This window comes from Triticum dicoccoides, chromosome 4B, assembly GCF_002162155.2.
Source record: "Triticum dicoccoides isolate Atlit2015 ecotype Zavitan chromosome 4B, WEW_v2.0, whole genome shotgun sequence".
Taxonomy (NCBI): Eukaryota; Viridiplantae; Streptophyta; class Magnoliopsida; order Poales; family Poaceae; genus Triticum; species Triticum dicoccoides.
The window spans coordinates 543,069,807-543,096,319 of NC_041387.1; the positions used below are offsets into that span (position 1 = coordinate 543,069,807).

Below are 26,513 nucleotides of genomic sequence, written 5' to 3' on the forward strand. Positions count from 1 at the left end.
GCTTTCATACCGGAGTCGGCCTGACCATATCGATAACAGCCAGAAAGTCTTTGTGCATGTGCCACTAAGGACCAGCACCTCGGAGCAGTAGTCGTCCCGTTGAATCCTTGGATCGATCTGAAGAACCTAATATCAAATCTCGTCGTTGCATACGAGCGGCGAGAAACCCTAACCTCGTCTTCCCGAGGAGCTCGCAGGATTCTATGCCAGAGCTCCGTCTAACCCTTCCCAATGGATGAATTTGAGGAGGATAGGAGCTCAAAAGACTGAGTCGAAGAAGAAGCGCCGCCATCAGTCCGAGCGTCGTCCTGCAAAGACTAGAAAAACCTACCTATCTACTGGCAGGGGCTGAGGCACCAGAAATCCCCAACCCGCCACCGGTCGTCAAAGTGGCAGCCAGAGGGGAGGCGAATCCATCGGCTCGCCGACAGAGATAAGGGGAGGAAGGCTTTCCCTAGTCGCTGGGGAGAGGGGAAAGATAACCATTCCTAATTCAGTGACCTTTTTGATGAATAAGAAACAAACCTTTTTTTTAATTTCTCTTTGTTTTACCTCAACGTCTATCCTATGGCTCATCTAAGATATCACCAGTATATACGCCCTTACATTGTTACACATACTTACATTATATAGGAGTACAAACGTTTACACTTCAGCGTTACAAACTGTTCTCTTGTTTTCCCTTTTGCACAAGTGAAAACTACGTCACATACTTCACATTATTTTCCGAAAGAAACAAAACATCAGGTTTTTCTTTTTCTTCAAGTTGCACGTGTACAAAGGTCGACGGGAGAGCTTTTGTTTTGACCAGGTAGCTCAAACTTGAACTTCAATGTTTGTCTGGATTCGGTAGGCACATATAAACAGTGCTATAAGTACAATCATTTCGAATGAAACAACTCATCACCTCTTCATTAGTGGGCCAAAAGAGTAATCATTGGTATACTACTCAAATTATTACAACTGAACGTTTCTGTCGACGACGAGGTGCGACTTCGTAAATCTCAAGATAATATGGCGGCTCAGTCTTTCGGAGACGCTCATAGGGATAAGGTGTGCATGTGTGTGTTCATACGGGTGAGTGTACGCGCGTGTATATGAGCGCTTGTGTCTGTATTGATGTTCAAAAAAAAACTTATTAGTGTAGAGTTTAGACCGCAATTTACGAAGATATTAGTTTGTCGTTATGGTAATGTACATCGGTTTAGCTAATCCAAAGTAGAGTAGTCGGGAATTTTTCTTACGTCTAAATAGACTTCTAAAAAGATTATTCAGTTTAGAAGAAGGGCGACGCTACACGTCCGCCGGCGGATTATTTTCAAAGATCCGCCACTTTCACAGCCGTTGATCTGGCGAATCCATCAGCTCAGCTCTTTCCTCATAATTGTAACAAAGGCAGCGTTGCGGAACCGTTTGCACATACCCCTTGTCGCGGAAACTTTTGCAACAGAGATTTTCTTGTAGGTTTTTTTCGCATTAACTTTTTTGAAACATGTGTGTCATTTCGAGTGGACTTCTGCAACACAAATGATGTTGCAGAATTTTTTTCTCATCTTAATATTTTTGTAATATGGACGTTGTTGCGGGATGACTCCTGCAATCCAGATGATGTTGCAGAAAAATGGCAGAGGCACACGTCCAATGATGTAGGTCTTGGGCGGCTGATAGAGGTTGCATGTCGTCCGATTAAACTTGTATCTGACAGCTGCACGTGTGACGCAACTATAGTCGTGATCAGTCGGATGATTCTAATCGTTGTTCCTCTTGCAACAAGGTCATTGTTGCAAAACGTTCTATTCTCTAATTTTCTGCAACAAAACCCTTGTTGCAAAACATTTTCTTCTCTAATCTCCTGCAGCAAAACCCATGTTACACAACCTCTCTTCCCTATTTTTCTGCAACAAGTCCCTTGTTGCAAAAATTGCAACAACATCTCCACTGCATCTAATTTTTTGCAACAAGGCGCATGTTGCAAAAATTGCAACGCATCTCCAGCTGCGTCACGCACTCGTGTAGTCATTGTTCGCTGCACCGTTCTACGCAAGAAAAGATAAGGAGAGAGATGTGCGTGGTCAAGCAAGACACGTGTCAAGCAAGGGAGGCGACAAATGCCCCGTGCTACATCTTCCGGCTGATTAGAATCATTTCCCTTAGAAGAAGCAAAAGTAGAGAGATGAAAAATATGCAACTAATTAACCAACAGATGAAGCAAAAGTGCAGAGATCAGCGATGACTCGGTCATATATAACACAAGCCTGTACATACCAGAAATGCTACCCCATACACACTCGTACAGTATCACTGTCACCTCGGTGAAAAGATCTGTCACACGCTGCGCAGTGCGCGCCACAGCAAGCAGCGCAACGGCCGGTGAACCGGACCATCTTTCTACGTGGATTCATCACGCGTGCGGAATATCATGTGATCTTTCTCCCCGTAGAGCGCTGGGTGTCCCCTACGTCCTAAAGTCTGTAAAGCTGACCAACGTGTCCAGAATCTAGAGATTCACCTCCAAGATGGCTTGGACCGGCCACACCACACACAACACAAGCACGACATGTGTACGGAACGTACGGCGTAAATTACTCGCTGTTACTGCTGAGTGATCAGCTCAGTGGACCTCTTGCGCTCGTGGTGCACGACGCCGCCGTCGTCGGTGTCGCCGTCGTCCATGTCCTTGCCGAAGAGCTTCCCGGTGTCCTCCAGGCTCTGGCCCATCGTCTCCGGCAGGAAGAAGTACATGAACACCCACCCGGCGGCCGCCACGCAGGCGTACAGGTAGAAGCTCCCGGCGATGGTGATGGCCTCGCTGAGCGACAGGAAGGACATGGTGGTGGCCCCGCCCATGAGCCGGTTCAGGCCCGTGCCGATGGCGGCGGCCTGTGCGCGCAGCCGCAGCGGGTAGATCTCCGAGCAGTACACCCACGCCACGGGGCCCAGCCCCGACGCGAACGACGCCACGAACGACAGCATCGCCACGATGCTCACCGCGCCCAGCGCCTTCGCCTCCGACTCCGGCCGCCGGTCGAGCATGAGCAGGGACGTGGCGAGCGTGAACAGGAAGATGGCCATCCCGCCGCCGCTGGCCAGCAGCAGCGGCCTCCGGCCGACCCGGTCGAGGAGCAGCGTCGCGATCGGTATGAAGAAGGTCTTGCACGCGCCCACCGCCATGGACGCCCCCAGCGAGTTGGTCCTGTTCTTCATCCCTGCCTTCTCGAACACCCGCGGGCTGTACATCACCACGCAGTCCACGCCCGTGGCCTGCTGGATGAACATGAGCCCGAGGCCGGCGACGAGCATGCGGCGCACGGGCCGGCTCGGGTTTATCAGCAGCTCCTTCCACACCCCCTGCCCGCGCGCGGCCTCGTTCGCGCGCACGATGGCGACGACATCATCGGCGTCCGTCGCGTCCGCGGGGATGCCGACGACCTTCTTGATGTCCAGGAGCCGTTCCTCGGCCTCCTCGGGCGAATCGGAGGTCCTCAGGAGGACACGGCGCGCGTCCTCGATCCGGCCCCGCATGACCAGCCACCGGGGGGACTCCGGCATGGCAAGGACGGCGAAGCCGAGGAACACCGGCGGCACGGCGCCGACGAGGAACATGGCGCGCCAGCTGAGGTGCACGGGGAGGCGCGCGAAGGCGAAGTTGGAGACGTAGCCCAGGAGGATGCCGAAGTTGTTGAACACCTCCGGGAAGGTGGTGAGGAAGCCGCGGGAGGAGGTGGGCGCCACCTCGGCCGTGTAGACGGGCGCGATCATGAGCGCGTAGCCGACGCCGATGCCGGCCACGAAGCGGCCGGCCATGAGGAAGGCGTAGTTGGGGGCGAGGCCCATGAGGAGGGCGCCCGTGAAGAAGATGGCGGCCGCCAGCACCATGGTGTAGCGCCGCCCCAGCCAGTCGGACGTGAGCCCCGCCATGAGCGAGCCCAGGAGGGAGTAGATGCTGATGATGCCGGCCAGGATCTCGATCTGCGTGTCCGTGATCTTCAGGTCCTCCTTCATGAACAGCTGCGCGCCGCTCATCACCGAGATGTCTGCTCCAGCGCGCGCGCACACACGTCAAAGAACGTAACGTGTTAGCCACAGCATCGAGCTTCATGCACGGTGGTGAGTAGTAAGATCTAGCTGAAAATGCACGTGGCGACGTACCGTATCCGAGGAGGACGGAGTTCATGGAGGCGAGGAGGGCGCAGGCGAAGGCGTACTTGTTGATGGGAGGGCGCTTCGCCGGCGCCACGGCCACCGGCACGGCGTCCGCGTCCGTGCTCATGGCGAGGTGCTCGGCTTGGAGATGAGGCGTTTGTGGTGAACTGAACCTAGCTCCCTGTCACAGTACTTAACCGACTGTGTCCTGGTGTGCTCAGTTGCTCTATTATTGTTTGTACTATGGGTCTGTAGCTAGCTAGCGAATGGGCGTGGCAGCCTCACTCCTCAGTGGTAGGCGCTAGTAGCTTACGAGATGTGCTGTGTGAAATTTCTTCTGCTCGGCCCTCTTTTATATGCGGAGCTGCTGCTGGTGATCACTGAACACAACGAGAGCGGAAGCAAATAAGTGCACGCTCGCTTTAGTGGCAAATTTACGTATTCGAATTAATGGGAAATTGATATGAGCTGTCGTTCTCAGATGTATAGAGTGTAGACTGTAGTATATATCGACCGTTGTATTTCGGTCGTCATGAACTAGTGACTTTGATTCACAAATCAATGACCCAAGGAAGAAGTATATGTTGTTCCTGGACCAATCGTTTTCCTCCCCTAATCTACGTGGCTAAGGCTAGCCATAGTGGGGGTAACATAAGACTAGCCACAGTGGGAGTAACTTCAGCAGTAACATCGAGTCCAACTCAGCAAATTTGCTTATGTGGCAGTGAGTTAATGAGGAGAGAGATAGTTATAGTAACTTAGCTAGTTACTGTAACATCACATGTTTCAATGCAATATGAGTCTATAACCTAATAAATGAAGCTTTGATGTTACCACACTTATGTTACTACCCACTATGAAGGTAGTAATATAGTCTAGGGATATGTGTATGTTACTAGTGTATGTTACTATCCATTGTGGCTAGTCTAAGGGCATCTTCAATGGTTGTAAAATAGTTGTTGATAGACTTTGTCACATAGGATTTTTGATGATGTGTCATACAATAAATGAGGAAAGAGAGGAATATTGTATGTACATGAACCAACACCCCTTGCACAAGCTTCAATGTAGAATGAGAGAGCACATTATTTATTATCTCACATCTTATTAGGCAAACTAGATACAAACCATTGAAGATGTTGTATGTTAAGGTGTTGGTTGATGACATGACATATTTAACAACAAGCTAACATACAAACTGTTGGAGATGCCCTAAGTAGTATCATGCGCTTGGGACTCGCAAACATGCTTATGTGGCAGACAATTAGACTGGTCATAGTGGGGAGTAATTTAGACTAGTAGCATGCATATGTTACTAGTCTATGTTACTACCTCTATAGTGCATGGTATCATAGATTAGTATCATAAGTGGTCTAATTTATTGTCATGCATGACACATAGTAGCATCACATTTATTATGTTACGGTATCTACCTATGTTACTAGTACCATCTCTCTCTTCTTTAATTGTCTGCCACATAAACATGGTTGTGAGTCCCAAGTGCATGATACTACTTAGAGCAAGTATAATAAGGCTGACTCAGCTGGCTATAAGCCCTTCCACGTCAGCTAAATCACATCTGGAGGGGAGAGAAAGAGGGAGAGAGAAGTGAACGGGCGCTTCGTCAAGCGCCGGGCTACGACACAAGATACGAGAGCTTTGCGCCCGCTTGCAGCCCGTGGCGAGCGCTAGAGCCGGCGCTCTCGATCCCCTGCGCCTCTCCCGCCTCCCGCGCTTCTCCTTCCTCCTTCGCGCGCGAAAATCAGCTCGTGCCGTCGCCCCAAATAGCTTCCTCGCGCCAAATCATGCCTTCCAAATTCCCCCAAATCGCCACCTCTCCCGAACCCTAGAACTGTCACCGGCGCACATCAAGGACATGGGTCAGCAGTCCAAACGGACGCGCGCGCCGGCACCTCGTGAAGCCCCTCCACCAGCGCCTCTGCTCACCCCGCCGCCAGCGCATCTACTGGTCCCGCCGCCGGCGCATCTGCTGGTCCCGCCGCCGGCGCATCTGCTGGTCTCGCCGGCGTCTAAGTCCACCCTGCCGCCGGGGATCCCGTCGGCCTTCCCTTCAAAGCAGAGAACAAGCACTTGGATCCCCCCAAGACCACAAGAGTCTCTGGCGGCTAGTCTGCAGCAACCAAGTGAATCGGGTCCTACGGCTCAAGGTCCTTGTTGGGCACCGCCTGCCTGCATCGGTGACTCTACATCACCTTGGTACATGGCTGGCAATATGGACTACTCTGATCCACAAGTATGGTATGAATTTTCTCCATTGCTTATCTCAACTCTGAATCGTGGTGTCATTTCTTAGAGCTGCTGACACACTTGTATGATATGCTAGTTAGATGATACAACATCAGAAATCTATCTACTACTCTACTGTCTATTTTCAGAGTTCATTTTTAGTAGCTTAGTAATGATAGAAAAAGAAAAGTTTCTTCTGCTAGATGATCTTTCTTTGATGTACAGGAGCACATGACTTCTCGTTTGCTGAATCTTGGATTGCAGTGTAGTGTAACTTTTCAGTTTCCACATGATAGTGTGTATGATATATGACTGCATAAACTATTTTTCCTTTAAATAGTTGCTGTGATCAATTCAGATTTTTCCTTTAAATAGTTGCTGTGATCAATTCAGATTTTTCCTTTAAATAGTTGATGTGATCAACTAGTATGCATCTCAAATGTATTGTATTCAGATTTTACAAATTTGAGTATATACTTGCATGTAGTTCGGTGCTGATCGCTCTTCGTTTCTTTATGTCGTTGAGCAGGGGAGTGGATTCTCACCCACCTGGTGGTTACCTTAGTTACTTTCAGAACACGACAGGCCCCACACAACCTATGCACAATGGGAGTTCACCGCAACCAGTCAATGCTGGCGATGACACAAATGGTGGTGATTGTGGAAGGACTGAAAAACGCTTGCTATGGACAAAACAAGAAGATCTTCGTTTGGTATGTCTCTTTTTCCATGCATGCTTGCTCCATGTGTTTCATTACTAGCAAATTCAATTAACCCCTTCTGATAATATTGTAGGTCAGTGCTTGGTTGAATAATTCCAATGACCCAATCCAATCAAACTACAAGAAGAATGAACAATATTGGAAAGATGTTACTGCTGTCTACAACAGTACCACCCCAAAAAACAGGGAACGACTAGTCAAGCAAGTGAAAGATCGCTTTGGGAGAATTAAGAAAAGGGTTGCATGGTTTTGTGCGAGTTATAAGGAGGCTAAATTTTTAAGCTTGACCCGGTTCCTTTTCCATATAGTGGTTGAAGGTTATTGATGCAAATGAGTGGTTGCTCCTTTCCAGCGAAGTACCCTCCATGCTTTGTGACTTTTGTCATCGTCCAGATCAAAACGATGGTTGTTGCTTGTGGTCGTGAACGGCTTGTTTGTCGGAGATGTTATCTATTATGTTTGCTGAATGCTTTCTTAAAGACTTATGTAATCTTAAGTAATTACTCATGATGCTATGGAGTAGTATGATGCTGTGTGACATGTTTGGAGTACTATGATGCTGTATGGCATATGTTTGTTGCCTAAATGCCAGTCAATCTTCCTATTTCCTGGTTGCATGGATGGCATGTATATGTATGCTCTTTGAAATGGCCACAAAGATGTTGTTTACTGTAGAACACAGCAAATCATATGCACATGTAAGCAATAAATACTTCATATTAAATGGAGCCATGCTAATAACCAGCCAAAACGCCAGACTACTATATGAGAGAAGGCTTTATGATGGCGTGGCATTGCTATATAGCCAGCAGCCGGCTGTGCTATTATCTTTGCTCTTACGTTACCCCCACTATGGCCAGCCTTAAAGAAAAGAGAGATGGTTATAGTAACATAGGTAAATACCATAACATAATAAATGTGATGCTACTATGTGTCATGCATGGCAATAAATGAGACCACATATAATATTAATATATGATACTATGCACTATAGAGGTAGTAACATAGACTAGTAGCATGTGCATGTTACTAGTCTAAGTTACTCCCCACTATGACCAGCCTAAGGCAAACTCTCCCCTCAAAACTTCATCGACGAGCCCGTGTATTCACCCCCCCCCCCACCCGGCAGGAAGGGGAATCCCGGTGCCTCGCTTTGATAATAGTTTAGGTTAGTATTTCATATGACGGCACTTTTTCTTTGAATTTGTCTTCTAGGCTCCGATTCTACTCTAGTTCATTCGTCTGGACGTAGTCGACGAAGCTCTGGCGTAGATTCCTGCCATCTCCTTGGGGCGGCGGGGTTAGTATTTCTCATCATGTGGCGACATTTGGTGTCAGGTTCTTCAAATCCATGCAAGGGTTCAGTGTCGCCGACTGCGGCTCTAGGACGTTGGTCCTTAAGGGCACACACACGAAGACTTCCCGGTTGTTATCAACCAGGTCAAGTCGGCTCCGATAGAGCAGCGGCGACAACAACGTCGGTGGCTCATTCTGACTGCGGTAGTGGTCGTGCGGTGGTATCGAAATCCCGATGTATTTTTTTATTATGTTTGAGATGCTTTGTATTTATGATGAAGTTTTATAATAAATTTAATCCTTATATCGCCAAAAAAATGTTCCGGCCGTATAACCTAACTGACTTGTGTCTGGCTTGTTGCCAGGCATTGAGACGCTAGTCAATTGTTAATTAATAGTACATGATGATCCCCATGAGTTGGCAGTTATATTGTTTTTACGAAAATTCTATATCAACGGAGTAATACGGGTGTTTTACAGGATACTATCGCTAATGAAAGAGCTAGTTATCGACTAGATGGGGGGTGAATAGGCAATTTTTATGAAAGTCTTCAAAACATGGGAGTTTCAAAGACAAACAATAGAAATGACACTATTCATATGCAGCGGAAGGTAGACTACACTAGACAAGTCATAGTCAAGTATTCAATAAAGTGAAAGCACGAAGACTATTAGCAGCTAGGTAGTAAGGATCGAGATGGAAGATAGTATGAAGCCAATCAGGACAAGTAGTCACACAGTGAAGTCAAACAGATAATGCAAGCAGGAAATGACTTCATGAAGACAAATTGTAAGTAAAGAGAAGTGAGAGATAGAACCAGTAGTTTCGGGAGGACAGAGATTTGTTCGACCAGTTCCAGTTGGTGTGACAACTGTATGTCTGGTTAGGGAGGCTGAGATTCAACTCAGAAGACCGTGTCTTCACCTTATTCCCCTTGAGCTAAGCACACTTAGTCCCCGCCCAATCACTCTGGTAAGTCTTCAAGGTAGACTTCCAAACCTTCACAGACTTCGTTCACCGGCAATCCACAATGACTCCTGGATGCTCAGAACGCGACGCCTAACCGGCTGGAGGATTCACAGTCCTCGAGTGTAACAAGTCTTCAGATCACGCGGACAGAAAAACTTCAGTGATGCCAAACACTCTTTGGGCTCTGGGTAGTTTGGGCTTTGTCCTCGCAAGGATTCTCTCTCAAAAGCTTCGGAGGTGGGTTGCTCTCAAACGATAAAAGCCGTGTACTAACTCTGAGCAGCCACCAATTTATGGTGTAGGGGGTGGGCTATTTATAGCCACTGGGCAACCCGACCTGATTTGTCCGAAATGACCCTGGGTCACTAAGGAACTGAAACGTGTCTCAACGGTCAGATTTCAAACACACGTGATAGCTTGACTTGGGCTACAAGTAAAGCTGACTCATCTGACTCTGGATAAGATTTGCTCTCATTGTCTTCGCTCGAAGACACAGGATTTGGTTGAGCATCACTTCAGTCACTCTGACTTTGTTCACTTGGACCCCACTTAACAGTACGGTGGTTCCTATGACTCAACAAAGAAGAAAAGGAAACAACGAAACAACTAAGTCTTCGTGCTCCATAGTTTTCACACGATGTCTTCTCATGTCATAGTCTTCAACATGAATAGCTTCACAGACCACCATTATCTTCAATGTCTTCACACATTTTTAGGGGTCATCTCCGGTAGGTAAACCGAATCAATGAGGGACTACTACCTATGTTATCCTGCAATTCTCACAAACACATTAGTCCCTTAACCAGGTTTGTCGTCAATACTCCAAAACCAACTAGGGGTGGCACTAGATGCACTTACAATCTCCCCCTTTTTAGTGATTGATGACAAACTCGTTGAAGTTTTCAACGGGGATAAAAGTATGTGAAGTTGTAAAGGATTAAGATATTGTCTTCATAGGTGGCAAAAAGGGTCCCCCTGAAGATGTGCATATAAATGTTTTGCGTTGGAATGCAAATGCACATGGCAGGTTGTACTTGTGGAGACCCTCTTCACCATATGAAGACAATACATCATGCATGAACGGATATACGGGAATAATGACATGAAAAATGAAAAATGGACGTCTGCGGAATGACTTCATGCGGGATTTATCATCACATCACAGAATAGCAGAAAAAGTAGCAGACGACCGTCAAGTTTAAGTGTTACAACTCAAAGAACCAAATGTATCAAAAGCGAGAGTTGTAAACACTAGGCAAAAGTATAGCAACCACCCATATGGACCCGCTTGAAGACTATCAACATATGCTTCTCCCCCTTTTGTCAGTAAGGACCAAAAAGGTTTGAAGACATTGTCTGTACTCGTTCTCATGAGGAGTAGGTGAGGCAGCAGGGTTGTCATTTAGGTTTGGTGGTGCAGATGAACTTGGTGCAGTGTCGATACACGCAGAAGTTGTAGGTGGTGAAGTAGCATCATCGGCGCCATCAAGGACTCTGGCATTAACAGTTGTCACGAAGGAGGAGTACTCTGAATCTTCAAGGGACGGGGTTCAACGCAGACAACATTCCTGGAAGGAGTGGTGTCGAACTTGAATCTCTCTGTGAAGCCATCGTCTTGAAGATCAGCTTCAGCACTGAGCAATGTCAAACTGTTCCAAGATCGCCGACAGGTTTCATGAGTGACAAAGGCATTCTTGGTGGCAAGGTTGCGAATGCGATTGATATCCACCAAGAGGCTTTGCATCTGACGCTTTAGCCAGTAATGATGCTTGTCGTGTTTCTGATGCAAGGCCACGAGAAGCCCTCGGTCATTGAGCACACGAGATCGCTTCCGAGGCCTTGGAGCAATAGTGCTTTCTGTGGCTTTAGTACGTGCATGGCGAGTATTGCCAGCCAGCGGATAAACACGAGAAACATCTTGAACACCTTCAACATGCTAAGAGAAACTCTGACGATCGACATTGTGAAGATAAATTGCCTCCTTGGCAGGCTCTGGGTAAATGGCTTCGATGGACATATCAACCTCTGGTAGAAACATGAGATGGTTGCGTGCAGAGGGCTGATAGTCAACAGCAGAGTGAAGCTTGATCAGTCGCATAACCAATGGAGCATAGAATTTCAGACCAAATATGTCTGAGCCAGATGCAGATAATTGGCGAATGAAGAAATCCTGAGCATTGAAGCTGATGCCATTGAGAATATAGAAGACCAATGTCTTCATTGCGCCTTCTAACTTTGCTGAGGAAGATTGTCCTTTGATGGGCCATAGAGTTCGCCTGATAATGTGATAGATGGTGCAAGGCAGATACTCTAGGTCTTCAGCAAAGAATTCCTTGGGATATTCAGCATCCTGCGGCAGTGGCTTCATCATACTCAACATTTGGCTCATATTGGGCTCTGGCTTCTGAAAGATGCTTTCCAATGCATTGCGGTGATGCTGACAACCAGGTTCATAGAGTTCACCTGGAGTGGACAGGCCAGTAAGCTCAATAAGATCAAGAGCTTTGGCTTCATGGTGTACATTGCCTATCATCCACTCAAGGACCCATGTCTTCAGATCCCTGTTGTAGCAACGAATGTGGAGAGTTGCATAGAATTGCAGCAGAAGTTCTTCATTCCAATTCTCATTATCTGTCACAAACTGGAAAGGCCTGCAGCTCTAAAACAGTCTAGGGCTTCTTCTAAGCAGGGCAGGCCAGCAATGGCTTCGGAATCCAGATGCATATGAGGAAATATGTGCCCTTGATTGTATAGAACACAAGAGTAATAGCTGCGCTGCTGATAACTCCAGAACCGATCAGATGATATTCTTGGCTCTGAATATGGGTTCTTGGCTCTACCGAAGAAGGTGTTGTGTGCAATGAAGCCATTTACATTTAATGATCCTGGTGCAGATGCAGTACCTGGAAACCTTGGCAGCCTCGACTTTGGCTTCTGAACCTATGGCCTGTGCTCCATATGATAATCAAACTATGGTCCGGGAGCAGGCGGAGGAACCAGAATTGGTCATCTGACAGTGACAATCTCGCCTTGATAAAATGCTTGCTCAATAGTGTGTGGCCTTGGTGGCGGAACAGGAGCAGTGGCATTACCAAGGGCGTCAGGCTGCACACGTGGTGCAGGTGCAGCATTGGCTTCACGCACGGTATTCATTGCAGGCGCCACATTATCTTCAGCCATGACAACGTCATTGGCTTCAGTGGTGTTATTGGTGGCCGCCTCAGGATTTTCAACCCCCACTTAAGTAGCTGGAGGGTCGGGCACAGACACGTTCTCCTCGAGAACAACTTCTTGGTTGGTAGGGGGTGTAGCAACATGTTCTTCTTTTTGTCTTTCATCGGCTGATGCAGCCGGTATGTCTTCAGCAGCATTGGCTTCTGACATGGGAACCGTCACAGAAGGATTTTCTTCAGGGAACACTTGTCGTGCCACTAAGCTGGATTGGTTTGAATCATCTTCTGGGATGGTTGTCATGGAGACCGATGACCTGAGGCCTTTGTGAAGCCGTTGGAACACGGGCGACGCTTTTGGTGATGGTGTGGTCTCCATGTAATTGTCGTCATTCACCACTAGGCTGGTGACACGCGTTGGTGGGGTGTAGGGTGTAGTTGGTGAGTTTTGACTTGGAGTTGCTGGTTGGGGGTGATCAGCCCATGAGGCATCCTGAGAGATTGGCGTCAAAGGACGACCAATACTGATGAGTTCGTTGGTCGTGAGAACAGGCAATGATACCGTTGGGCGCTCGATCTGAGAAAGGACTTCATCATCAACTACATTGTCTTGGGGACCAATGTCTTTAGCCATGATGGGGTTAACGACTGGAACTTCTTCAGCTTCAGGAGCCTATGTGGAAGCAGGCTAATGAACTATCAATTGACGCTCTTGGTGTTTGGATGCAGGACAAGCAAAAGCGATGGGCTCGACAACGAGGGGCTTTGTGGAAGCAACCTGATCTTTCTTCTTGGTCTTTCTTTTCTTGGTGGGTGGTGCATTGTTAGTGGTGTTCTTGAGTTTGCGCTTTCTGGCTTCGGCTTCAGCTGCCCTGGTTTTCTTCTGTTCCCAAGCCACTGTGGGGACCTTAGGCTTCGAGCATGTCATGCTAGCAGGGAAGACAATGCGCGGTTCTTCCCGCCTTGGTGCTTCAGCTTGGGCCACAACAGGCTTCTTCCTTTTGGCAGCCAGCTTGGGGTCTATGCCTGGATGCCCAAGTGCCTTGCGCTTCTCAGCTTCATTGTAAGCTTGAACACACTTGGCAGCTAGATTCTTCATGCGCTCGCGTGAACCTTTGGCTTCTTCCCGCTTCTTGCAAAATGCCTCCTTGAGGTCATGCAACATCAGCTTGAAGTTTTGTACATCAGCCACACTGAGCTTGGCCACATGCTTCTTGAACTGGTCTTTCTCAAAATCAATTTTGTTCTTCAGTTCAACTATTCGTTGAGCCAGAGCCAGCTCAGGAGCACTGGTGCCTTGAAAGGCGACGCTGATGCCAATTGGGAGCTGAAGATCATCAAAGCTGAGATTGGGGTTGTCAAACCATTCATCAATGAAGTTATCCAGAATGTTTACGTCAAAGAGGGGCAGATCATTGAAGATCTCCGACTCTTGCTTGCTCTTTATCAGCAGCTCAAGAGCAACATCTCCACACTCATCATCTGATGACAGATCAATAGCTTCGGTTTCGTTCCTCAGAACGGCAGCAGGTGTCAGGGCTTGACCAGAACTTTGGATATTTTTTTCTTGTGTGTCTACTCTTGCTTCTTGGAGATGCGAGAGAGATCTTCAGAATTGTTACTTGGAGCAGGAGGGCAGTTGCCAATGGCTTCACTCGAGAAGCTTTTGGTGCAGCAGTAGGTTTTGAAGCCTTAGATTTCTTTTGCTCTTGCAGCTTAGGAGGAGGAGCTGGTGCATCATCAGAGTCAACATCATCACCAGAGTGATCCACATTTGCACCTTGGACGGCAATGTGAGTGATGAGGCCTTCGAGGTTGTAGAAGGGGTCGATTCTATTTTCATTGGCTTCACGAGTGCCATCTTCCCGAGGAGCAGACGGACCTGGGTTGAAGTCAAGTCCATATGCCTTCTTGTTCTTCACAACAGAGTCTTTCGTGAACTTGAAGTTGCGCTTGAACAGATTGTCTTCGTGACACCACAGCAGAGAAGAAGGGTCAGCATTCTCTGGCTGTGGTCCGCGAACCATGCACGGATAGAAGCCTTGATCAATAGCTTCAGTCTTGGACCTAGGAGGAAGATTCTTGTATAGGATATCTCCCCAGGGTCGCTTGATGGCATTCTTCTCGGCATACTCTTCAGTGACAAATCTGTACTTGAACCATTCCACTGCCCAATATCTTCGAATCCATTAGATTCGATTCTTTCATTCTCTATAGTTTTCTTCAGGGTCTGTTTTGTACAGTTCGTGCAAATCTGGTGGCAAATCTTTGGAAGTATTCCCACGGCGCTGCCTGCCACCCTTTCTTGCTGACTTCTCAGTAGCCATGAAGCTTAACCTGAAAGTCTTCAGAACTTGCAAAGGCTTCCGACGGCTGGTCAGACAAGAACTGGCTTCAGGAGAATTTATGTGACTCTGTAAGAATTCTGCAAACGAATGCAGACTATGAAAACCAAGGGCTCTCCCACGGACATGTACCTGTGACAACATTAGAGGTGCGAGGGAAGGGGAAGAGGTCATATGCATTCTCAGAAGATTTTGAAGATAAATCAGTTTGAAGACATTGACCTCTTAACGCGAAGACATTCACTTATTTGTTGAGTGTTGGTTCCAGATTTGTACGAATCCAAGAATAAGTACAAGTGAGGAATCAAACTTGTAGAGAAGCATAAGTGAACAGACTAGGGATAATATGAGATGCAGAACGGGATAGATTCAATTGGGAAGTATAGAAACCACTTTTGGTAAAGAAGGATGAATCTATCAGATCAAAAAGACGGTAAAAAAGAAGGTTTTACTTACCACACGATGAACTGCTAGATAGAGTGAAGTTGGAGGCCGAGCAGTTCGATCTCCCGTGCCCTAACTTGGCGACGGAAGACACCTACGGCAGCGGTGAAGAAGATGAGGTCCACGGCCGGCGTGAGGACGGCGTAGGTGAAGTCGCGGCAGCTAAGCGCTTCGTAGCCGGTGTCGTCGAGAGCTAGCGGAGGCGCTAGGGTTTGCAAGAGGTGGCGAGGTGGAAGAAGGATTTTGACCATGATGTGATGGGTATTTATAAGGAAAGGGACGACATGGTGCAATTACGCAGGTGCCCCTGGCGGTTCACATCTGAAGGGCATGTGGCAAGCATGCAACACCTTGGAAGTTGTTCCATGTTCCCACGCACGCTTGGATTGTCGGGGTGCTCGTTCGGAATTCTTCGGTTTTCAGGCAATAAGGATATAGCATTAAAAACAGATATAAATGTTTGTTAGATTGACTTCAGCTGACAAGGTCTCAGTGAAGACAATAGAAAGTTTTCAATAGAATGCATATGATTTGGACATATAGAGTTGAGGTAGAAGCATAGATAGGTTAGGGTCCGATCACATTCACTTAGATCAAAAGATTCAGCACGAAGCCATAGCTATAGGTGAATGATTTAGAGGACAGAACACAAATATGTATATAACTAGTATAAGACCAAATCAACAAGATGAAGATAAATATGAACTTAAGTCAAGGATGAAGACAAATCAAGTACGAAGACTTTGCAAACATAACGCCAAGGGAAACACTTCAAACAAAAGTTTGGTGGTGGCGTTACCCACCGTATAGGAAGTATTAGACCCAGACACGGCGCACAATTATCGTGGCGCTCCGAAGTCAAATTCCGCATTAATATATTCACACTCAGAGTGTATGTCTTCATTGATTGAAGATATACATTACTTCGTGTGTAGCACATCTAAGTCATCAAAATGCATAAGTGCTAGGATGTGTGTCTAATCACAGGACATTTGAGGATTCCAAGATATTTAGCTCACACCGCAACTTGCAAAACCTTTTCTCATCCAAGGACTTTGTGAAGATATCAGCCAATTGCTCTTCAGTGTTGACGTGAATGATATCAATATCTTCCTTCATAACATGATCTCTGAGAAAGTGATGACGAATTTCAATGTGCTTTGTCTTCGAGTGCTGAACTGGGTTGTTGGCAATCTTGATGGCACTCTCATTGTCATAGTAGAGTGGCACACTCTTCAGGTGAATACCATAGTCCTTGAGAGTTTGCTTCATCCAGAGAAGCTGAGCACAGCAATATCCAGCAGCAATGTATTCAGATTCAGCAGTGGAGAGAGATACACAGTTCTGCTTCTTTGAAGACCAACAGACAAGAGATCATCCCAGAAAGTGACATGTGCCAGATGTGGACTTGCGATGAACCTTGTCACCAGCATAATCAGCATCTAAGAATCCAACTAGATCAAACTCTGAGCCTTTTGGATACCATAATCCTAGTGTTGGGGTGTAAGCCAAATATCGAAGAATTCGCTTCACAGCTAAGTGATGCGATTCCTTTGGTGCCGCTTGGAATCGGGCACACATGCAAACACTAAGCATTATATCTGGCCTAGATGCACATAAATAAAGCAAAGAACCAATCATGGAGCGGTATACCTTTTGATCGAACTCTTTACCATTGGCGTCGGGACCCAGATGACTTTTGGTTGGCATTGGCATCGTGTATCCTTTGCAGTCTTGCATTCCAAACTTCTTCAGGCAATCTTTGAGGTATTTTTCTTGAGATATGAAGATGTCGTTGCGTTGCTGATGGATTTGGAGACCCAGAAAGAACTTCAGCTTGCCCATCATGGACATCTGATATTGCTCCTGCATCATGTGATCGAACTCATCACTGTATTTCTTGTTGGTGCAGCCAAAGATAATGTCATCCACATAGATTTGGCACACAAATAGTTCACCATCGTATGTCTTCGTGAAGAGTGTAGGATCTAGTGAACCAGGTTTGAAGCCTTTGCTCTTCAGGAAGTCTTTGAGAGTGTCATACCAAGCACGAGGGGCTTGTTTGAGGCCATACAGTGCCTTGTTGAGCTTGTATACCATATCAGGATGTTTTGGATCTTCAAAGCCAGGAGGTTGTGTGACATATACTTCTTCTTGTTGGGGAAGGTTGCAGAAAATAAAATTTTTCCTACGGTTTCACCAAGATCCATCTATGAGTTCATCTAAGCAACGAGTGAAAGGGGAGATGCATCTACATACCACTTTGTAGATCGCGAGCGGAAGCGTTCAAAAGAACGGGGTTGAAGTAGTCGTTCTCGTCATGATCCTATCACCGGAGATCCTAGCGCCGAACAGACGGCACCTACGCGTTCAACACACGTATGGTCAGCATGACGTCTCCTCCGTCTTGATCCAGCAAGGGGGAAGGAGAGGTTGATGATGATCCAGCAGCACGACGGAGTGGTGGTGGATGCAGCAGAACTCCGGCAGGGCTTCGCCAAGCTGCTGCGGGAGGAGGACGAGGTGTAGCAGGGGGAGGGAGGCGCCAAGACTTGGGTGCGGCTGCCCTCCCCCTGCCCTCCTTTATATAGGCCCCCAGGGGGGGTGCCAGCCCTGGGAGATGCAATCTCCCAAGGGGCGGTGGCCAAGGGGGTGGAGTGCCCCCCAAGGCAAGTGGTGCGCCCCCCCACCTAGGGTTTCCAACCCTAGGCGCAGGGGGGGCGAAGGGGGGCTCACCAGCCCACTAGGGGCTGGTTCCCCTCCCACTTCAGCCCACGGGGCCCTCCGGGATAGGTGGCCCCACCCGGTGGACCCCCGGGACCCTTCCGGTGGTCCCGGTACAATACCGGGTGACCCCGAAACTTTCTCGATGGCCGAAACAGCACTTCCTATATAGTTTTCTTTACCTCCGGACCATTCCGGAACTCCTCGTGACGTCCGGGATCTCATCCCGGACTCCAAACAACATTTGGTTTGCTGCATACTCATATTCATACAACCCTAGCGTCACCGAACCTTAAGTGTGTAGACCCTACGGGTTCGGGAGACATGCAGACATGACCGAGACAGTTCTCCGGTCAATAACCAACAGCTGGATCTGGATACCCATGTTGGCTCCCACATACTCCTCGATGATCTCATCGAATGAACCACGATGTCGAGGGTTCAAGCAACCCCGTATACTATTCCCTTTATCAGACGGTATGTTAATTTCCCGAGACTCGATTGTCGGTATCCCAATACCTCATTCAGTCTCGTTACTGGCAAGTCACTTTACTCGTACCGTAATGCATGATCCCTTGACCAGACACTTGGTCACTTTGAGCTCATTATGATGATGCACTACCGAGTGGGCCCAGTGATACCTCTCCGTAATACGGAGTGACAAATCCCAGTCTCGATCCGTGTCAACCCAACAGACACTTTCGGAGATACCTGTAGTGCACCTTTATAGTCACCCAGTTACGTTGTGACGTTTGGTACACCCAAAGCACTCCTACGGTGTCCGGGAGTTACACGATCTCATGGTCTAAGGAAGAGATACTTGACATTGGAAAAGCTCTAGCAAAACGAACTACACGATCTTATGCTATGCTTAGGAATGGGTCTTGTCCATCACATCATTCTCCTAATGATGTGATCCCATTGTCAACAACATCTAATGTCCATAGTCAGGAAACCATGACTATCTGTTGACCAACGAGCTAGTCAACTAGAGGCTTACTAGGGACGTATTGTGGTCTATGTATTCACACGTGTATTACGATTTCCGGATAATACAATTATAGCATGAATAAAAGACAATTATCATGAACAAGGAAATATAATAATAATCCTTTTATTATTGCCTCTAGGGCATATTTCCAACAGTCTCCCACTTGCACTAGAGTCAATAATCTAGTTACATTGTGATGAATCAAACACCCATAGAGTTCTGGTGTTGATCATGTTTTGCTCGCGAGAGAGGTTTAGTCAACGGATCTGCGACATTAAGATCCGTATGTACTTTGCAAATATCTATGTCTCCATCTTGAACATTTTCACGGATGGAGTTGAAGCGACGCTTGATGTGCTTGGTCTTCTTGTGAAACCTGGGCTCCTTGGCAAGGGCAATAGCTCCAGTGTTGTCATAGAAGAGTTTGATCGGCCCCGACGCATTGGGTATGACTCCTAGGTCGGTGATGAACTCCTTCACCCAAATTGCTTCATGTGCTGCCTCCGAGGCTGCCATGTACTCCGCTTCACATGTAGATCCCGCCACGATGCTCTGCTTGCAGCTGCACCAGCTTACTGCTCCACCATTCAACATATACACGTATCCGGTTTGTGACTTAGAGTCATCCAGATCTGTGTCGAAGCTAGCGTCAACGTAACCCTTTACGACGAGCTCTTCGTCACCTCCATAAACGAGAAACATGTCCTTTGTCCTTTTCAGGTACTTCAGGATATTCTTGACCGCTGTCCAGTGTTCCTTGCCGGGATTACTTTGGTACCTTCCTACCAAACTTATGGCAAGGTTTACATCAGGCCTAGTACACAGCATTGCATACATAATAGATCCTATGGCTGAGGCATAGGGGATGACACTCATCTCTTCTTTATCTTTTGCCGTGGTCGGGCATTGAGCCGAGCTCAATCTCACACCTTGCAATACAGGCAAGAACCCTTTCTTGGACTAATCCATTTTGAACTTCTTCAAAATCTTATCAAGGTATGTGCTTTGTGAAAGATCTATGAGGCATCTCAATCTATCCCTATAGATTTTGATGCCTAATATGTAAGCAGCTTCTCCAAGGTCCTTCATTGAAAAACACTTATTCAAGTAGGCCTTAATGCTGTCCAAGAATTCTATATCATTTCCCATAAAAGTATGTCATCTACATATAATATGAGAAATGCTACAGAGCTCCCACTCACTTTCTTGCAAACGCAGGCTTCTCCATAAGTCTGCATAAACCCAAACGCTTTGATCATCTCATCAAAGCGAATGTTCCAACTCCGAGATGCTTGCACCAGCCCATAAATGGATCGCTGGAGCTTGCATTCTTTGTTAGCATTCTTAGGATCGACAAAACCTTCCGGCTGCATCATATACAACTCTTCCTTAAGATAACCGTTAAGGAATGCCGTTTTGATGTCCATCTGCCATATCTCATAATCATACTATGCGGCAATTGCTAACATGATTCAGACGGACTTAAGCTTCGCTACTGGAGAGAAAGTCTCATCGTAGTCAATCCCTTGAACTTGCCGATAACCCTTAGCGACAAGTCGAGCTTTATAGATGGTTACATTACCATCCGCGTCCATCTTCTTCTTAAAGATCCATTTGTTTTCTATCGCTCGCCGATCATCAGGCAAGTCAGTCAAAGTCAATACTTTGTTTTCATACATGGATTCTATCTCGGATTGCATGGCTTCAAGCCATTTGTTGGAATCTGGGCCCGCCATCGCTTCTTCATAGTTCGAAGGTTCACCGTTGTCTAACAACATGATTTCTAGGACAGGGTTGCCATACCACTCTGGTGTGGAACGTGTCCTTGTGGACCTACGAAATTCAGTAGCAACTTGATCAGAAGTACCTTGATCATCATCATTAATTTCCTCTCCAGTCGGTGTAGGCACCACAGGAACATTTTCCTGAGCTGCACTACTTTCCGGTTCAAGAGGTAGTACTTCATCGAGTTCTACTTTCCTCCCACTTACTCCTTTCGAAAGAAACTCTTTTTCCAGAAAGGATTCGTTCTTGGCAACAAAGATCTTGCCCTCGGATCTTAAGTAGAAGGTATACCCAATGGTTTCCTTAGGGTATGCTATGAAGACGCATTTTTTCGACTTGGGTTCGAGCTTTTCAGGTTGAAGTTTCTTGACATAAGCATCGCATCCCCAAACTTTTAGAAACGACAACTTAGGTTTCTTCCCAAACCATAATTCATACGGTGTCTTCTCAACGGATTTAGATGGTGCCCTATTTAAAGTGAATGTAGCTGTCTCTAGAGCGTATCCCCAAAATGATAGCGGTAAATCGGTAAGAGACATCATAGATCGCACCATATCCAATAGAGTGCGATTACGACGTTCGGACACACCGTTACACTGAGGTGTTCCAGGCGGCATGAGTTGTGAAACGATTCCACATTTTCTTAAGTGTGTACCAAATTCGTGACTTAAGTATTCTCCTCCACGATCTGATCGTAGGAACTTTATCTTTTGGTCACATTGATTCTCTACCTCATTCTGAAATTCCTTGAACTTTTCAAAGGTCTCAGACTTGTGTTTCATCAAGTAAACATACCCATATCTACTCAAGTCATCAGTGAGAGTGAGAACATAACGATATCCTCCGCGAGCCTCAACGCTCATTGGACCGCACACATCGGTATGTATGATTTCCAATAAGTTGGTTGCTCGCTCCATTGTTCCGGAGAATGGAGTCTTGGTCATTTTACCCATGAGGCATGGTTCGCATGTGTCAAATGATTCATAATCGAGAGACTCTAAATGTCCATTAGTATGGAGCTTCTTCATGCGCTTGACACCAATGTGACCAAGGCGGCAGTGCCACAAGTATGTGGGACCATCGTTATCAACTTTACATCTTTTGGTATTCACGCTATGAATATGTGTAACATTACGTTTGAGATTCATCAAGAATAAACCATTGACCATCGGGGCATGACCATAAAACATATCTCTCATATAAATAGAACAACCATTATTCTCGGATTTAAATGAGTAGCCATCTCGTATCAAACGAGATCCAGATACAATGTTCATGCTCAAACTTGGCACTAAATAACAATTATTGAGGTTTAAAACTAATCCCGTAGGTAAATGTAGAGGTAGCGTGCCGACGGTGATCACATCAACCTTGGAACCATTCCCGATGCGCATCGTCACCTCGTCCTTCGCCAGTCTCCGCTTATTCCGTAGCTCCTGCTGTGAGTTACAAATATGAGCAACGGCACCGGTATCAAATACCCAGGAGTTACTACGAGTACTGGTAAGGTACACATCAATTACATGTATATTAAATATACCTTTAGTGTTGCCGGCCTTCTTGTCCGCTAAGTATTTGGGGCAGTTCCGCTTCCAGTGACCCTTCCCTTTGCAATAAAAACACTCAGTCTCAGGCTTGGGTCCATTCTTTGACTTCTTCCTGGCAGCTGGCTTACCGGGCGCGGCAACATCTTTGCCGTCCTTCTTGAAGTTCTTCTTACCCTTGCCCTTCTTGAACTTAGTGGTCTTATTGACCATCAACACTTGATGTTCTTTCTTAATTTCAACCTCTGCTGACTTCAGCATTGAAAATACCTCAGGAATGGTCTTCACCATCCCCTGCATATTGTAGTTCAGCACAAAGCTCTTGTAGCTTGGTGGGAGCGACTGAAGGATTCTGTCAATGACCGCCTCGTCCGGGAGGTTGATCTCCAGCTGGGACAGGCGGTTGTGCAACCCAGACATTTTGAGTATGTGCTCACTGACAGAACTGTTTTCCTCCATCTTACAACTATAGAACTTGTCGGAGACTTCATATCTCTCGACCCGGGCATGAGCTTGAAAAACCATGTTCAGCTCCTCGAACATCTCATATGCTCCGTGTCGCTCAAAGCGCTTTTGGAGCCCCGGTTCTAAGCTGTAAAGCATGCCCCACTGGACGAGGGAGTAATCATCAGCACGTGATTGCCAAGTGTTCATAACGTCTTGGTTCTCCGGGATGGGTGCTTCACCTAGCGGTGCATCTAGGACATAATCTTTCTTGGCTGCTATGAGGATGATCCTCAGGTTCCGGACCCAGTTCGAATAGTTGCTGCCATCATCTTTCAGCTTGATTTGCTCTAGGAACGCGTTGAAGTTCATGTTGACATGAGCGTTGGCCATTTGATCTACAAGACATATTTTGCAAAAGTTTTAGACTAAGTTCATGATAATTAAGTTCATCTAATCAAATTATTTAATGAACTCCCACTCAGATTAGACATCCCTCTAGTCATCTAAGTGTTACACGATCCGAGTCGACTAGGCCGTGTCCGATCATCACGTGAGACGGACTAGTCATCATCGGTGAACATCCCCATGTTGATCGTATCTTCCATACGACTCATGTTCGACCTTTCGGTCTCTGTGTTCCGAGGCCATGTCTGTACATGCTAGGCTCTTCAAGTTAACCCTAAGTGTTCTGCATGTGTAAATCTGTCTTACACCCGTTGTATGTGAACGTAAGGATCTATCACACCCGATCATCACGTGGTGCTTCGAAACGACGAACTTTAGCAACGATGCACACTTAGGGTGAACACTTTCTTGAAATTATTATAAGGGGTCATCTTATTTACTACCGCCGTTCTAAGTAAACAAGATGCATAAAACATAATAAACATCACATGCAATTATATAGTAGTGACATGATATGGCCAATATCATATAGCTCCTTCGATCTCCATCTTCGGGGCTCCATGATCATCTTCGTCACCGGCATGACACCATGATCTCCATCATCATGATCTCCATCATTGTGTCTTCATGAAGTTGTCACGCCAACGACTACTTCTACTTCTATGGCTAACGCGTTTAGCAATAAAGTAAAGTAATTTACATGGCGTTCTTCAATGACACGCAGGTCATACAAAAATAAAGACAACTCCTATGGCTCCTGCCGGTTGGCATACTCATCGACATGCAAGTCGTGATTCCTATTACAAGAACATGATCTCATACATCACAATATATCATTCATCATTCATCACAACTTCTGGCCATATCACATCACATGACAATTGTTGCAAAAACAAGTTAGACGTCCTCTAATTGTTGTTGCATCTTTTACGTGGCTGCAATTGGGTTCTAGCAAGAACGTTTTCTTACCTACGAATAACCACAACGTGATTTTGTCAACTTCTATTTACCCTTCATAAGGACCCTTTTCATCTAATCCGCTCCAACTAAAGTAGGAGAGACAGACACCCGCTAGCCACCTTATGCAACTAGTGCATGTCAGTCGGTGGAACCTGTCTCACGTAAGCGTACGTGTAAGGTCAGTCCGGGCCGCTTCATCCCACAATACCGCTGAAACAAGAAAAGACTAGTAGCGGCAAGCAAGTTGACAAGATCTACGCCCACAACAAATTTGTGTTCTACTCGTGCAATAGAGAACTACGCATAGACCTAGCTCATGATGCCACTGTTGGGGAACGTTGTAGAAAATAAAAATTTTCCTACGGTTTCACCAAGATCCATCTATGAGTTCATCTAAGCAACGAGTGAAAGGGGAGATGCATCTACATACCACTTTGTAGATCGCGAGCAGAAGCGTTCAAAAGAACGGGGTTGAAGTAGTCGTTCTCGTCGTGATCCTATCACCGGAGATCCTAGCGCCGAACCGACGGCACCTCCGCGTTCAACACACGTACGGTCAGCGTGACGTCTCCTCCGTCTTGATCCAGCAAGGGGGAAGGAGAGGTTGATGATGATCCAGCAGCACGACGGCGTGGTGGTGGATGCAGCAGAACTCCGGCAGTGCTTCGCCAAGCTGCTGCGGGAGGAGGACGAGGTGTAGCAGGGGGAGGGAGGCACCAAGACTTGGGTGCGGCTGCCCTCCCCCTGCCCTCCTTTATATAGGCCCCCAGGGGGGGCGCCAGCCCTGGGAGATGCAATCTCCCAAGGGGCGGCGGCCAAGGGGGTGGAGTGCCCCCCAAGGCAAGTGGTGCCCCCCCCCCACCTAGGGTTTCCAACCCTAGGCGCAGGGGGGGGCGAAGGGGGGGCTCACCAGCCCACTAGGGGCTGGTTCCCCTCCCACTTCAGCCCACGGGGCCCTCCGGGATAGGTGGCCCCACCCGGTGGACCCCCGGGACCCTTCCGGTGGTCCCGGTACAATACCGGGTGACCCCGAAACTTTCCCGATGGCCGAAACAGCACTTTCTATATAGTTTTCTTTACCTCCGGACCATTCCGGAACTCCTCGTGACGTCCGGGATCTCATCCGGGACTCCGAACAACATTTGGTTTGCTGCATACTCATATTCATACAATCCTAGCGTCACCGAACCTTAAGTGTGTAGACCCTACGGGTTCGGGAGACATGCAGACATGACCGAGACAGTTCTTCGGTCAATAACCAACAGTGGGATTTGGATACACATGTTGGCTCCCACATACTCCTCGATGATCTCATCGGATGAACCACGATGTCGAGGGTTCAAGCAACCCCGTATACTATTCCCTTTATCAGACGGTATGTTACTTGCCCGAGACTCGATCGTCGGTATCCCAATACCTCGTTCAGTCTCGTTACTGGCAAGTCACTTTACTCATACCGTAATGCATGATCCCTTGACCAGACACTTGGTCACTTTGAGCTCATTATGATGATGCACTACCGAGTGGGCCCAGTGATACCTCTCCGTAATACGGAGTGACAAATCCAGTCTCGATCCGTGTTAACCCAACATACACTTTCGGAGATACTTGTAGTGCACCTTTATAGTCACCCAATTACGTTGTGATGTTTGGTACACCCAAAGCACTCCTACGTTGTCCGGGAGTTACACGATCTCATGGTCTAAGGAAGAGATACTTGACATTGGAAAAGCTCTAGCAAAACGAACTACACGATCTTGTGCTATGCTTAGGAATGGGTGTTGTCCATCACATCATTCTCCTAATGATGTGATCCCGTTGTCAACGACATCTAATGTCCATAGTCAGGAAACCATGACTATCTGTTGACCAACGAGCTAGTCAACTAGAGGCTTACTAGGGACGTATTGTGGTCTATGTATTCACACGTGTATTACGATTTCCGGATAATACAATTATAGCATGAATAAAAGACAATTATCATGAACAAGGAAATATAATAATAATCCTTTTATTATTGCCTCTAGGGCATATTTCCAACACTTGTATCTTTCCATTCAGAAAAGCACTCTTCACATCCATTTGATACAGAAGGATGTTGTGATGATTTGCATAGGCTAGCATTATGCGAATGGCTTCAAGCCTTGCCACCGGAGCAAATGTTTCATCGAAGTCAATCCCTTCCACTTGAGTGTAACCTTGTGCAACGAGACGAGCCTTGTTTCTGACAACTTGACCATGCTCATCTTGCTTGTTGCGATATATCCATTTGGTGCCAATGATATTGTGCTTCCGAGGATCAGGACGCTTGACCAATTCC

The 26,513-nt window shown here is 47.0% G+C and overlaps 1 protein-coding gene across 1 annotated transcript; it reads right to left on the reverse strand.

Moving 5' to 3' along the window:
* Window positions 1-2,204: 2,204 nt before the first annotated feature.
* LOC119291365 (putative polyol transporter 1) lies at window positions 2,205-4,461 on the reverse strand. The gene is made up of 2 exons (XM_037570109.1): window positions 4,150-4,461; window positions 2,205-4,034 (listed from the first exon to the last, which is right to left on the reverse strand). Exons 1-2 carry the CDS (start codon window positions 4,268-4,270, stop codon window positions 2,593-2,595), a joined length of 1,563 nt encoding a protein of 520 aa, XP_037426006.1. The 5' UTR covers window positions 4,271-4,461; the 3' UTR covers window positions 2,205-2,592.
* Between the last annotated feature and the right edge of the window lie 22,052 nt (window positions 4,462-26,513).

Excerpts from the sequence above, each read along its gene's own strand:
- LOC119291365 (XM_037570109.1), bottom strand. The coding sequence starts at position 4,270 with ATGAGCACGGACGCGGACGCCGTGCCGGTGGCCGTGGCGCCGGCGAAG. Across the intron at positions 4,035-4,149 it reads CTCCGTCCTCCTCGGATACG|ACATCTCGGTGATGAGCGGC; the intron begins GTACGTCGCCAC and ends GCGCTGGAGCAG.